General features: G+C 40.2%; 1 protein-coding gene across 10 annotated transcripts in view; it reads right to left on the reverse strand.

Moving 5' to 3' along the window:
* The window catches only part of CLIP1 (CAP-Gly domain containing linker protein 1), a 106,814-nt gene that overhangs the window by 48,768 nt on the left and 43,465 nt on the right, over positions 1-14,581 (reverse strand). For 8 of the 10 annotated variants that reach the window (XM_075012882.1, XM_075012887.1, XM_075012883.1 and 5 more), the window contains exons 4-9: positions 11,858-11,982; positions 9,942-10,158; positions 5,993-6,190; positions 3,734-3,837; positions 2,082-2,142; positions 830-862 (exon numbers count right to left, since the gene is read on the reverse strand). In XM_075012882.1, coding sequence (XP_074868983.1) covers positions 830-862; positions 2,082-2,142; positions 3,734-3,837; positions 5,993-6,190; positions 9,942-10,158; positions 11,858-11,982 — 738 coding nt within the window. The remainder of the gene's footprint in view (positions 1-829; positions 863-2,081; positions 2,143-3,733; positions 3,838-5,992; positions 6,191-9,941; positions 10,159-11,857; positions 11,983-14,581) is intronic. The other 2 variants (XM_075012888.1, XM_075012884.1) reach the window with 1 other exon arrangement.

Genomic DNA, 14,581 nt, shown 5'->3' on the forward strand with positions numbered 1-14,581 from the left:
TCTTGAGAGATTTCAGCTTAGTGGTCATGGGGGGCTTGTGAATTTGCATGGGGAGGGGGCAGGAGGGTTTTGCAGAAGGCAGCCTATTATAAGTTCTTACTGAACCAAATCAAAAGCAGATATTTTTTAATTCCATCCACTTTGTATGTGGATGGTATATAGAGGATTTATTTTAATGATTTGCAAAGCAATACATTTGTTCTTGTCAATCTAAACAATTTCTCTATTTTATGTTTCAGAAAGAAATCCTGTCACACTACACTGAAAAATCCATCTCTTTGCACATTGTAAATAATGAGATAATTTTTGTATTTTAATCACTTTTCCTTCAGCATTTCACAATAAAGAAGAGTAACCAGTTTGTGAGAAGAGGTGGGAGGCTATGCAACCTATTCTCCAGGAAATTTCACAAAATGATGCACAGTGCCACCACTGAACAGTAGTGGGAGCACATGGGAAAGTATGCAGGACTTTGTGTTGAAGACAAGTGGAGGCCTGCTTTTCTAGAACTTTTCAGAGTCCAAAAAGGTCATTTTCTGCAAGTTCTGGGTATTTTCAGTTGATGGCACTATATTAAGTTTGCAGTTTTATTTTGAAAACTAATGATGACACATCTCCCTGTCTTCAGCTAAAGGGGATTACAGTGTTTAGTCATTACATACATTTCTTGTGGTGAGTGTTGTAATTGCTCTGAAAGCAACATGCACAGAAACACTAGAGTCAATGTTCAATAGCAGATTATGCAGTTAGTGATTAAGTCTATCAATAAGCATTTTATCTGTAAATCTGTTAACATGGGATGTCTCCACACACTTAAATGCCCTCTTACATTTTCAGGATCTTCAGAAATCTGCCTCTTTTGCTATCAGTAAAAATTAAAAAAACAAAACAAAACAAAAAAAATATTTCACCTAAATGTTTAACACTATCACTCCAATACAACAGGAGGCATTTCAATCATTTGAGTTCTGCTTACATTCCTGATGGTATGCAGCATCTTGTCAAACAAACAACCAGAGTCCTCTAGAGAGTCTACCAGGATTTTAAATTCAATTTCAAAATTATTGATTGATTAAACAAAACAAATGTTCATGGACTGAGCAAGTAACAGAGCAGAATATAGATAGGTATTTTAAAATGGATGGAAGACTGACACAAAGTAGAACTAAAGGAAATGTCACATGAAATGAACCACAAGGCTAGCACTTTCATCATTAATGGTTCATTAGATTACCAGTCAGTTTAAATTGCTGTTGTTCTTTATAATGGGATAAGAACAACCAACTTTTTTTTCCAGATGGAACATGTTAAAAACTAGAAGACATCCAACAATTTTATTTTAAGTTTGGGTTAAAAAACTGGCAGTGTTTAAATGGTGTCAATTTTTTATTAACAACACAATGTGTATAAAATTATTTAATAATATTAAGACTCGAGTTCAGTACATCTTACCAGCAAGACAAAGTAGGAGGATAAATTGTGATGAGAGTAGATACTTTGTACATCACTGGTGTTGGTTTGTTTTTTGTTTTTTTTAATTTTGAGACCTTGCTAAAGCAAGAACATCTGCATTCAGTTTTTGTTGAGAACTGTATAGGAACAGTCACTTTTTGGTATGAATCACCCAGAAGACTGAGGTGGTTGAATCTTCAGCGCCTACTTCAACAGAAGCATGACTATTAACTGCCAGTTTTATAACTTTAAAATTGATTTTTGTTGCCGGTTTCCTTTGAATAATTTGAAAAATGTTAGCAGGATTAGAAGATTGGAAAAAGAACAGAATTTTACCAGGGCTAAATTAAATTACTCTGCCACAACCACGGCCACTCAGTTATAGAAGCCATGCTGAAGAATACAATTTATTTAAGGGCCCAATCTTGATCATTTAAGCTTACATGAAGAATTGGGTACTTGAGGATTAGGGATCCCCTTCCATTTGTTCTGTGTATTCCTGTAATATCAACATGCAGTTTCAACTCTTCCTTTCATTGTCTTCACTGTAGTAGCAATATAACCTGTACAACTGTGTGCACCTCAACATCCTACCAAATGGGACTTACACCAAACTGGCAGTGTTTTACCTCTAGATCTCCTTTGGTAATGGACTCTTCCTCTACGCGGAACTGAAGATCCTCCACCTTCCTGTGAGGCAGAAAGGAAGAGTTTTCAAAGAGAGATTGTTTTTCATATTTACTTTTCATTAGAAATTAAAAGCCACTGCAACATTCTGTTGTGATTACTTAATTGAGTTAACAGAAAGAGTGTTAGAGGAAAAAGGTCAACCCTGATCTGAAATGATAGAACACTGAAAATATCATTAAAAATAAAGCATGCTACCAAAATCCTGCCTAAAGTATTAACTATGAAAGCAGTAGTGCAAATAAAATATATTTAAATTAACTAGTCACCATTTCATTCATTTCTTTTTAGATTCTCAAACAATGATCTGCTCAAACAACTTGATCCAGCTGCCATCACTAATTTCTATGATTCATGCTGAAAGTGGGTAAGAAATTGTGCAAATACAAAATCTATATATGCAGCTGCACAAATGATCCACAGACATCCATGAATTTCCAGGGTTCTAGATAAACCCCACTAAAACTTTAAATGGACTGAGATGGACTAGATGGTGTGGTCCCATAGAAGAGGGCTCTGAAGCTAGATTCTGAGCAACATTCACTGTTCCTTCAACTCCACAAAAAACATGGAGAGGATAGAAAAGATGCCCCTTAAGGGACATGCACTGGCTGGGACTTTGTTGACTGACTCTGAAGATGATCACATTGATTTTTCTCAGTAAGGGGGTTGAGGGGATACAGCGTCTTTCAGACAATGAGGCTAAGATTACACTATGCTTTCTATTTTGGGATACATTTGTAACCCAAAATTGAAACCATGCAGCCAAACACTGCATTCAAAATAGCAGGGCTATTTTGAGTGCAGTATTTCGTTCCCACTAACCCTCATCATATGAGGTTAGCGGGAAGTTCAAAATAAGATGCCTCGAAATAAATTACACAATTTGCGCAATGGAAATTGTGAAACTTATTTTGAGCTAGGGCTACGCTGTAGCCCTAGCCTTAGTGTAAAGGAACAATAAGTATTTTAGTATTTATCATAACAGTAATTACAATGCTGTCTACACAACAGCTCCCTGCTTTGGGGAGTGAAGGATTTAATTTAAGGCAGCTAGACTTCAAGTTACTGCATGAGACTATATCTAACACAATGCAGAGAACTTTCAAAGAAAATAAGCGTAGCGTATTCAGAAAGAAGAGGGAGAAACACCACACTGCTGAAGCTGTGAATATTTCCCAAGCTGCAAAATGCCACTTCACTTAGGGTGTACCAGTCATGTACAGCAACAATGCTATTGCTTGGCAACATGCTGAAGGTGAGTTCAAGGCCAACGAGGATCAGAGTTAAAGTAGTCCCTTGCTCCCCAGCAGTAGGTGAAAACAGGCTCATAGATTTTACTATAGAAAGAGCTTTTATTTTAAGTCCTGTATGTTGCAACCTTCAAAGGCTGACGCAGTACCGCCACCTGTGCAGGTTGCCAGCTGTTGGTCTGAGCAACTCCACAGCACGAACTATGTGGGTAACTTCACACCAGCCACAGCACCCTAGAATTGTCCCATCTCGAGGTAGTCTTTGACTGGCAAACCACCACATTTGGAACACAAACCCTTGTTGAGTTGAAGGGAAATCTCATGTAAAGTTTGTGGTTCACCTTTTCTCTTCCTCAAGCTGGTTGAGAAGCTCCACTTTCTCCCTGTCAGCAGCTTCGACCATAGCCCGCAACTGGTCCATTTTCGCTTCCATCTCCAGTACATGCTAATTAGCAGCAACGACATAGAATTCAGTGAGTAAAAAGATTAGGCAAGTCAATATTTACTTGAAGTTTGAAAAGAGTTCTGTTTAAGGGCAAAGAAAGCATATGGTTTGCAGGCTGACCATTCTGCAAAATGGACAGGCAACTGTTCTGAATGGAGGCGGACATGGAAATATTAAGAACAAATACTTGGTAAAATGGAAGACTCAGAAGACAGGAACATGATAGTTATTTACTAACGGTATAAGCAGCCAGGGTGGCACATGTACCAGAGCATTATACAGAACTGAGTAATCCATGCTGTCTTCCACTCCCAGCTTCTGACAGCACTGCACCAACCATGGGGTTGCATCCCTGATCATCTTAATCATTCTTCCATCAACTGCTCCAGTTCTTTTTTGAACCCAGTTATATTTCTGATCATTACAATATCCCATATTGAGGATTTCCACAGATTAGTTATATGAATAATACTTTCTCTTGTTTGCATCAAGCCTACTATTTATTACATGACATCAAATGACCCTGGTTTTTGTATTGCGTGAAAGGATAAATAACACTTGTCTTTTCACACTGTCTACATCATTCATGACTTTAGAGACCTTTAGCATATCCTCCTTAGTTACCGTTTTCCTAAGATGAAAAGCTCTCATCTTTTTTGTTTCTTCCTGCATGGACACCACTCCATTTCCTTGATTATTGTTGTTGTCACTCTCTGAACCTTACTGTGTTTCTCTAAATCCTTTTGTTTCTTGAGTGGTAATAGCTAACTAAACATAACTGGGACTATTTTTCTTCCAGTATGTATTATTTTGCATTTGTCGGTAATTAATTTCATTTCATTACACATGCAACAGTCTCTCAAGGAATGTGGTGGAAACATCAGCTTTGGGATGCTGAAAAACAGACTGGATGAAGGAATAAAACTGATATGTTACAGGGAATAATCCTGCCATGGCCACTTAGGAAATGGATAAGATTGCACTGAAGTGGTAGCTTCTGTTTCTAGTCCAGGGGTGCACAAAGGAAGGGGCCTACTCCCTTGGGGCATGTGAAATTTATTATGGGGGCACAGCAAAGTCCCACTCCCTACAGCCACAATGTCTTTAAAAGGGAATAAAGCTGGCTCTGCGGGAGGACGTGCAGCAAGGAACATGCCCCAGCTGTTCTCACTTGGAATGGGACACACCCCCGGTGCGCCAGGGGTCACGTGCACCTCTGCTGTCTCCCTCCAGCCTGGCACCCGACCCTGCTCCTGCTCCATGCGAGGACAAAGCCCGGCATGCTGCCTGCCCCTGAGAGTCTTCCAGCTGTCTTTATACTGTCATTTGCTGGGCAATGGAGCTGCCTCCTCTGCCCCTTCCCCCTGCACCTCCTGGCTGCACTCAGATAACCAACAGTGCACCAGCAGAACTGCCCCTGCCTGTACTGCTGCTGCTACTGTAGGGAGCCCACCAGCATGGCAGTGAGCCGGGGGGGGCGGGCAAGGGCTGTGTGCACACCGGGGAGGGAAGAAGCTGCTTTAATCTGGTTCCTCAGCATTGGGCTTGTGTATTTGGAAGACTTTTAAAAATCTAACTCAGACCAATGTTCCCACTAATCTTTTCTATTCCCCTCCTCCCACCCCCATGGCCTCTGCTGCCAAGGGAGCGCAGTGCATCAGTTCCAGGAGACTGCTGCTCTTTTCCAGGGCCATGTGGAGGGCCCTGCTAATTTGCAGGGATGAAAAAGGGTGCCCAGTGTAAAAAGTTTGCTCACCCCTACTCTAGCCTACAACCTAGATATGAGGGTTAACAATATTAATTCTGAACTTCTTAATTAAGGGATTATTGCCTAAGAGAACTTGTTTCCAGCACGCAATTTTAGGAACAACTGTTTTAAGTGCCCCTGCCCAACTGCTCAGGGCACTGTAAAATGTTTAATAGCGCTTTTAAAATAGCATCTCTTAAAATCTGGAATGATCTATACGCACAGCTTCTTAAAAAGTCTCAATTTCACCATCATAGGGACCTCTAGGAAGAGCAGTGGCTGCCACCATGCCTCAGTTTTAAAACAGTGCCCATTATTCCCTATCTTGTCCAATCAAATTCTAAAACCTGGTGTGTGAAGTCAGCTGCCCTATAATCATCGTGTCCAAAGGGCAGCATTATTTCTTACCTGATCATGTCCATCTCGAGCCAATGCTAGCTCCTGCTCTATTTCCCCGACGTGACTTGTTGCTTTAGCAACTTCAGCCCTCTCCAAGTCCCTCTCTGCCAGGAGCTGCTCGATGTGCTGCTGCTTCTCCTTTAGCGCCTCCTGGAGGGCGGTGGTACCAGAAATTTTTCTTGCATATCGTGAAGATGTTTCTGTTAACTTCAAAGAAGCAAATGCACTAAAAACCTCATTAGCAAATTAAAAGGAAAGCTATAATCTTATTGTATAAGCATTTGGGGCACTAAGTAGGTAGGCAGATGCTGTTCATACCTGCCTGCAGCTCCCTCCTACGCTTGATATATTAAAATCAATAAGAGAGGAAAATAATTTATTTCCTGCTTTGCAAATTAATTTCAAAATAGTTGGGACACGACTGTGCAACAAGAGTTATGTGGCAATCAGCAGGTGGTACGTAGGAGCCAGAAGAGTTCAAATGAAAACAAAAGGTGTCTGTTTAAAATGGGCACCATAAACACAAGCCAAGGCTATCTTGTCTGGAAGCATCACTGACTCTTTGCATGAGCACTGACTTGATATGCAAATGTCCTCATAATAAAGTTAGACATTCTTCCCTTATATATAGTCATAATATTGGGTCACTTTCTGTTTTCTAATAACATTGTCGGTTTCCAAATGAATTATCAAAAGCCCTCCCCATGAAGTCCCACTACCACCTTTCATGTCTATGAAAGATCCGCAAACATTCAGAATAAAATGCGTCTCTCCAAGATTAACTTCAACTGAAGCCAATGAGAGCCTTCCTTGACTAATCCTCATCAATACTAGTACATGACATCTGACAGAAATCCATCTGAGGATTTGGTTGTTAAAAGGCTCAGTGAGAATTAAAGTGTGTCAAAACTTTTTGCAATGGGGCAGAAAGTGGCAGTACTGAAAACACGACAATAATTGCTACTAATGAATAACAGTTATTGAATAAAAACAAAAAAAAACACAACAGTCTCTTAACACTTTAAAGACTAACTAAAGGATTTATTAGGTGATGACCTTTCATGGGACAGATCAACTTCTTTAGGTCTGGAAATTCTCCTACTGAACAATTTGTGGGTGCAGCCAGAACTGAGTTTTTTTTTATTTTATTTTATTTTTTGTAACATGGCGCAACTAACCAGAAACCTGATTATTCAAACTTTCTTCCCAGGTCTTCAACTAGAGATAGCATTTTTGATCCTACTTCCTGAAAGTCTTATCAAAATCTCAATTCTTCAAAAATGGCAACCTTGTTCTCTTGGTAGATTAGTCTTAAATCTCTCACTGTCTTTGTGACCAAGAGTGGAAACAGGTCTTTTTCATGGTCTTTCCAAAGACTGGCCAGTTGAACAATATACTATTACTTCCAATGGGAAATGCTAGTGTAAGAGAACATTGGACCACGGTTCTCTCTCTACATACTAAATTATAAATAATGGTTTGTGCCATTCTCTTGTATTAGGGGGAAAAGAAAACCAAAAAATGTCTCTCTTTTGACAACTGGGAATTGCTACAGATTCTAATATTTACAAATTGTCTATTTGCAGACCTTTGAAGTCAGGATGACCTGCCTTATTTCCTCAGTTCTCCCAAATCATTACTCTGTCTCAAGGACACAACAAAAATTTAGCTCACATCTCTTCAGTTCTGTGGCTTTTCAAAGCACTTTAATGATCTAGCCATGGTTTCAGTGCTAGACAAAAAGAATCAGATTAGGGGACAGACTGAAATTGCCACAGGCAGCTTTTCTACATTCTCAGGTAATCTACCTTGGTGGTGGCTATTCATTACATATGCAAACAGAGCTTTGGTTAAATTAGAAGAATGGGCAGAAGCCTAGTAAATTGCCAATGAGATAAAATTATCAGAATGTATTGTGTCTGGAATTTCAGAGTCTTAGAGATCTGATGTGACTAAATTGTAAACATGAGCAACTTGGGGTCTCTTGCAATAAGTGCTCTTAGAGAAAGGAAAACGTCAAAAGATGATTTTGATGAGCAAGTATCAGAGGGGTAGCTGAGTTTGTCTGTATCTTCAAAAACAATAAGAAGTCCTGTGGTACTTTATAGACTAACAGATACTTTGGAGCATAAGCTTTCATGGGCAAAGACCGGCTTTGTCAGATGCATGAGTAGGGGTGGGGGGATAAACAGCAGCGCCAGAGCTGACAAGGTCAGTTCAGTCACGCAGGATGTGGCCCATTATCAGCAGTTAATGTGGAGTTGGGAACATCAAAAGAGGAGAAACTGCTTTTGTAATTGGCCAGCCATTCCCAGTCTCTGTTCAAAGAGCAGAATCTCTGCTGTGGCTGCACCCTTAATGAGAGCATAAGACTCTTACAGTCTATATGGCAAGTGCCATAGCTAGAATTGCATACTACAATCAACTTTCAGGTCTCGTGTAGATCTGCCCTAAGCAATTGCTACAGAAGCAGGGTCTTCTTTCCTGAGCTTCAGAGCTGAACAATGGGACTCCATGTTGCTAGAACAGACTGACGCCTAGCCTACCCTTCACTACTCTCCCTTCCCACACATCTGAGTTGATCTAACCTATGCAACTTCATCTACACAAGTAGCACAGCTGAAGTCAACGTACCTACTGTGGCATCTTCGACATAGTAATGTCAATGGGGGCTGCTCTCCTGTGGACTCTGGCTACTCTTCTCCTACTGGTTGGACTACCACAGTCAACAGGAGAGTGCTCAGAGTTCCATTTATCACATCTAAGCAGACACGATAAATTAAACGCTGATGGCTCGATTGCTGCAGCATCGATCCACCATGTAGGCAAAACGAGCCCTGAGATGAAAGGGACATCCCCTTGTGGTAAATAAAGATCCATATGTTTTTTTGTAATAAGGTGTTAATCCTGTTGTCCTGGCTAAGCACTGGCTTGGTTAATTTCTTCTGCCTGTGTGAAATCTGCTTCAGTTTCAAATGAATATGGTAACAACAGACTTCTCTGTCCTAAACCAGCTGTTCAGTGGAGTGGAATGCTAGCTGCTCAGGTTCATATCAGAGGTGGCTGCATTTTAGTAGCAGTGGGTAGGATCCCTACATAATCATATATATATTAATTTCTGGGGATTATAACAAACCATTGGAATCTTCTGGGGTGAATGGTGCATTACAAATTAATTCTACGTTCCAGATGTTTAGTTGCTAGGGAATGATGTTTGATATTAGGCTTTCCCAGAGGATTTTTAAGTTTCCTTCTTACTGCAAGTGACCCAAGACTGTGACATTTAAAACTTTTAAAAATGAACATAAATATAATATATATTAGTTTGAACTAGTACTTTGTTAACATTCATCTCAACACTGTCTTTGTAGTTTCTTCTCTGTAGAAGCCCACAGAGTTAAAATCAATTAGGAAAAGAAAGAGGCTTCTTATCATCAAAGGCAGACATTGGATTTCTACAATCATCTTTCTGGTGGAAAAAGAGAAAAATAAATACTGCATTTTGGCCTAGATGAGACATCTGATATTATGTTTAGTCAGACATGAGGTCATCTCTGGAAGCTTCAATGGGTGCCAAGTGTACAAATGTTAACACAGCTTTAAAGGACAAGCAGCTCTGGAAAAATGGGCAACCTTCAACAATGTGCGTTCCAAAGTATGTTACCTTTCATTTTGCTGGTAGCATAAGACCCTTTCCTATTGCAAAAGCCACAGTTAGTTTGAGTTCACTGTTAAATATATAAAGGTAAATGTACAAAAATGTATCTGTTCTCCAGGGCTAGCTCAGATTTCCTACCTGCATGCTTTGAGCAAAAAACAAAAGAGCACAATGAAATAAACATATATTATACTTTTCTCAAGATCTGGTCTATCCTCATTTACATAAGCAAACCACAGACATGTGCAATGCGGGTTTTTGTTTGGAAATGGAAAGCATGCAATAGAAAAAGAACCTTACTAGTCCTGTACGGCTAGGCTTGCTGCTTAGTGATGATGCCACAGAACTGAGAGAACTCAGAGAGGATGCGCTTGGACTGCGTTTCAGAGCTGATGGTGTTGCAACCACTTTTCTCACTGTTGCTTTGGCTTTAGCCGGTGTGGTTGATGGAAATCCAATCTTGGTAACTTTGTGAACCGGTGCAAACAAGCCATATTTTGGCTGACACTGAAAATACCTTTAGAAAAAAAAACAAAAACAAACTAAGGCAGAGAATTAGCTTTTCATGTATGGTATGGCAGTTTTAAGGAATTCCACATCACCACCCTAAATAGGGGGAAAGAGTAGCTGGTATTTATGCTGCTTAGCTCTTTTCATTATGAAATTCTTACAACCTCTCTTTTGAGAAGCTCTTGTAACACTTCTCTTGTGGAAAGTCCCTGGCCCATAGAATTCCATGCAGATTTAGTAGACTTAAATTTGCATTTCTCTTCTGTCACATGAATTCTTCAGAGCAAAAAGGGAGCATGCATATCTTAGAGAGGAGGAAACCCTTTAAGACTCCTGCTAGCTGCACTAAATTAAATGATCTTTACTTGTAGTCTGTTAACACCTAGAGGCTGCAGTCAGGGTTCAGGGAATTATTGTGTCAGACACGGTAAACACAAACATAACAACAGAAAGTCCTGTGGCACCTTATAGACTAACAGATATTATGGAGCATAAGCTTCCACGGGCAGAGACCCACTTCGTCAGATGCATGAGTCACTTCTTACTGTTGTGTTTGTGTTTACAGTGTCTGGCAAAATAATTCCCTGAACCCTGACTGCAGCCTGTAGGTGTTACCAGACTACAAGTAAAGATCATTTAATTTAGTGCAGCTAGTAGAAGTCTTGAAAGGTTCCTTCTCTCTCAAAGGTATGTAAGATATCTGATGAAGTAGGTCTCTGCCCACACAAACTTATGCTCCAAAATATCTGTTAGTCTATAAGGTGCCACAGGACTTCTTGTTTTTGAAGATACAGACTAACTTGGTTACCCCTCTGGTGCAAATATAACAGAAGGTCTCCAGTCAAAAGACCATACAGATTAGAAATGGAGAACCTCTTTCGGGACTGGGACCATACAAGTGAGAAGCAAAAACCCCAAAACAAAAAAGCCCTCACTGATGTGGTCCCTATGGGGTCTGGGCTGGCGGGAGAGTACAGGAGTAGGCTGGGGGCAGGTAATCTGGGCAGGAGTGGGCTGGGGGATGGGTGATCTTGGCCAGAGTGGGGTACAGGAGGAGGCTGAGGGTGGCAAGTGGGAGGAGAGAGGAATGGATTGCAGGTGGGGGATCTGGGCAGGAGGGAGGATGTAGGAGAGGGGTGGGTTTCTAGGTGGGAAAGGGGTGCAGGAGCAGCCTGGGGAAGTAGGTCTAGGAAAGGGAAGAGGCTGGGGGGGATCTGGAAGGGAGAGAGGAGCCAGGAGAGGGATGCAGGATCTGGGCAGGAGAGAGGATTGGGGTCTGGATGGGAATTAAGGCTAATCAAAGCAGCAGTATGAAGCCTCTGAGCAGCGCTGCTGAGGCTGCTGCCCCTCCCCTTCTCCCAACTTGGGGTCAGCAGCAAGCAGTAGCAGAGCCCAGAGCAGCTTCCCGCTCCTGCACTCCTCCAGCAGAGTCCACAGGCTGGATCTGGCCCTGGCTTGCCTGATCCAGCCTGCAAGACTTCGGGCTCCAAACCCACCACCCGTTGCAGACCAGATGCTACGGAGGGGAGCAATAAAACTTGGGGTCTGGATCCAGACAAGTTGAGGTCCAGGCTAGGGATATCTCACACCTGCAGACAAAGTAAATGTTAATATTAGGGGGTTTTTTTAAGTTACATAAAACCAAGGTTTAAACCCCAAGCAATTTTGTTTTACCGAAAGTTAGTATTATAGGATTATAAACTAACCTTGTTCCAGCCACTGCTCCATCATTCTTTCCCAGAGGCTCATCTAATTCTACTCCACACCACTCTCCTTTAGCAAAGTCAGTCTCCCCCAGAAAACGTACTACTCCAGCTTTGGTGCCACCCACCTGGAAGAGGAAAATGGGCAAGCATTTTTACTAGTTTCAAAAAGTAAACATCAAATCAGATGTAAAAATATTTAGCACAACTTCATAAGTACCCGGTGAAGTGGGGACTAAATGTGATTCATCCAGTAATGATTTAGAAATGTTTTCTCTACCTTTACTACTGCTTCTGCTACTTGTTGAGTGTGTTCTCAGAACCACAGCCATGACTAAATAAGACTTAAAATATAACTTACAATATTCCAGTGCAGATGTAGGGAACTGCCAAATTTAGAAGCTAGGTGGTAGCCAACCTCAGATGATCCGACGGTCCCTTCTAGCTTTAAAATCTATGACTAAATTAAATCTGTCCTGCACCTATTAAGATCAGTCTATCAGTCTAAATTTGTGGAGGAAGGATAGGAGACACCACAGAACTTTAGCTTCTTTACTGACATAATTCAGATTAAATACATGCTACAGCTAGTCATACACTGAAAGCAAATATAAAGCATGAGGCTTGGCAGGCTTGAATGGAGAGAAAATCATTTTTTTCAGGCCTTTTCTTCAGCACATACTCCTGACTAGTGCCTCCTAAATCAGACATTCACTTGGCTTAAAAGTGTTCAGAGGCCTACAGCATATTCATGCAAGACACAGCTTCACTGCTAAGAGCGGTGAGGAAGGGAAAGGGAAGAAAAGTAAGCAAAGTTTCAAGTGGGGTTCAGTGTGCTGACCAGCTACTACTGGGAGAAGCCCAGCACTGTAGGTATCTTGCAGGTAAGGCCAACTGTGTGTTGTGGTCTATTAGTGAGAAAACCTGAGTAGTTCTTGCTTCTAGCACTTTAAGTTTCATATGCACCAAATGTCAGTTCAAATTATTTTTTCAAGAAGTTCCCTCATTTTTTTTTAAATTTGTAATTCCCATTACTGGAAAATAAACTGTATCTTGACAGGAAACTTAAAAGTGACCTATCAAGACAAAAAAAAATTGGTTTGCATTATGTATCTTATTTATTATATTCAAAAGCCTGATCTATACTAAAAAACAAAAAACAAAACCAAAAAAAAAAAAAAAAAAACCCAAAAAACCCAGCTTTTGCTTTTTACATCGGCTATTGAGCCTTGTCCACTCAATTTTCCTGAGAAACCCTCTGGATGTGAGAGTACTAATAGCTTCATGACACTGGTGATATGAGGAAGTGAAACTTGAGTGAGAAGGGAAGTGATTTTTATTTAATGTTTTGTTTTTAATTACACCTCTTTATCAGGACAGAAAAGTTAAAAATTGGCCTTTTTCTTTCAAAAAAAAAAAAAAAAAAAAAAGGCAGGAAAGCACCTTTCGGGTGGTCTTTATACAAACTAAAAGGAGGCATACCTGTGTTTTTCACCCTTCACAGGTCACATTTAATTTTCAGAGTATCTTTATGTTTTTGTTTTTAATCACTGTATAGTGAGTCATCTTTGCTCTGCAGGAAAAAACCATTAAGCTGTAAATTTAAGCCAAACATAGCCAAATACTGTACGAAGAAAATGTTTAGTATTTGGTGTTTCTGGCTACAAAGCCAATGTTTGTCCTCATTCTAAAAAGATCAACAAGAAAAAAAATCTAAGCTGGAAGACTGGAAGTCATGTGGGATACAAAGCCTTGTTTACGTTCTAGTCTAGTTGTCATACTTCATATTCAATACTGGAAGAATGATCCCTGAAGTCCAAATTTGTTCCTGCATCCTTTAAATCATCCCACTTTTTTCTGAGAACTGAACAGCAAACACAGAAGCGTAACCTGTTCTCAAAATAAAATCTAAAGGCACAGCGGGGAGGGAAAAGCTGCAAAGTCCAGGCCAGATTTATCATGCTGTCACCATCCTGTGCTCTTTGTAGTTAAAGCCCTGTGTACTTTAAAACTAGATGTAATCAAGAGTGTTAGTATAACTCAGAGAACTAAAAAACCTACCATTTGATCTCCTGGTAAAATATCTATTTTTAATCCCACTGCAATATCTGAGATTTCATTTAGCTTTTATTGAAATACTGCCCCAACCTCTAGTACAAATTTAATTTTATTACAGATTTCTACTCTTACATAGAAGTTATACATCTGCCTGAAATAAAAATTAAATCCTTAGATATCCTATGTTAAGTGTTCAGTACTTGGAGAAAAACAATTAACTACTTAAAATAGGTACACAGAAAACCAAATTAAGGGGAACAGTTGCCTGCTAAAGGCTGTTCGTAGGAAGTCAATCTTGAGCTGCAGCTGCGCAATACACAACTCTAAGGGGCTTGTCAACACATAAAAGTTGTACCACTTCAGCTACACCTGTACAGTTAAAGTACTAGAATCCTCCCAGTGTAGCTATACCAGCGTAAGTACTTTTACTCTAATGCAGTTTATATTAGTATAACTGGATAAGTTGAAAAAAAAAATCACACCTCTAACCAAAATGATTATACAGTAAAACATCTCAAATACAGACCAGGCCTTAGTGTTATACGGCTATAGTGCAAGTCCTCCTGCTGTTAAAATACTCCTTACTAGTAATAATACTGAATGCAATTTACTACCATCATTAAAATATGGAAAAAAGGATTGCTAGAGAACTGTATCTAAAAGCTGTGC

This window comes from Carettochelys insculpta, chromosome 18 (genome assembly GCF_033958435.1).
Source record: "Carettochelys insculpta isolate YL-2023 chromosome 18, ASM3395843v1, whole genome shotgun sequence".
NCBI lineage: Eukaryota > Metazoa > Chordata > Testudines > Carettochelyidae > Carettochelys > Carettochelys insculpta.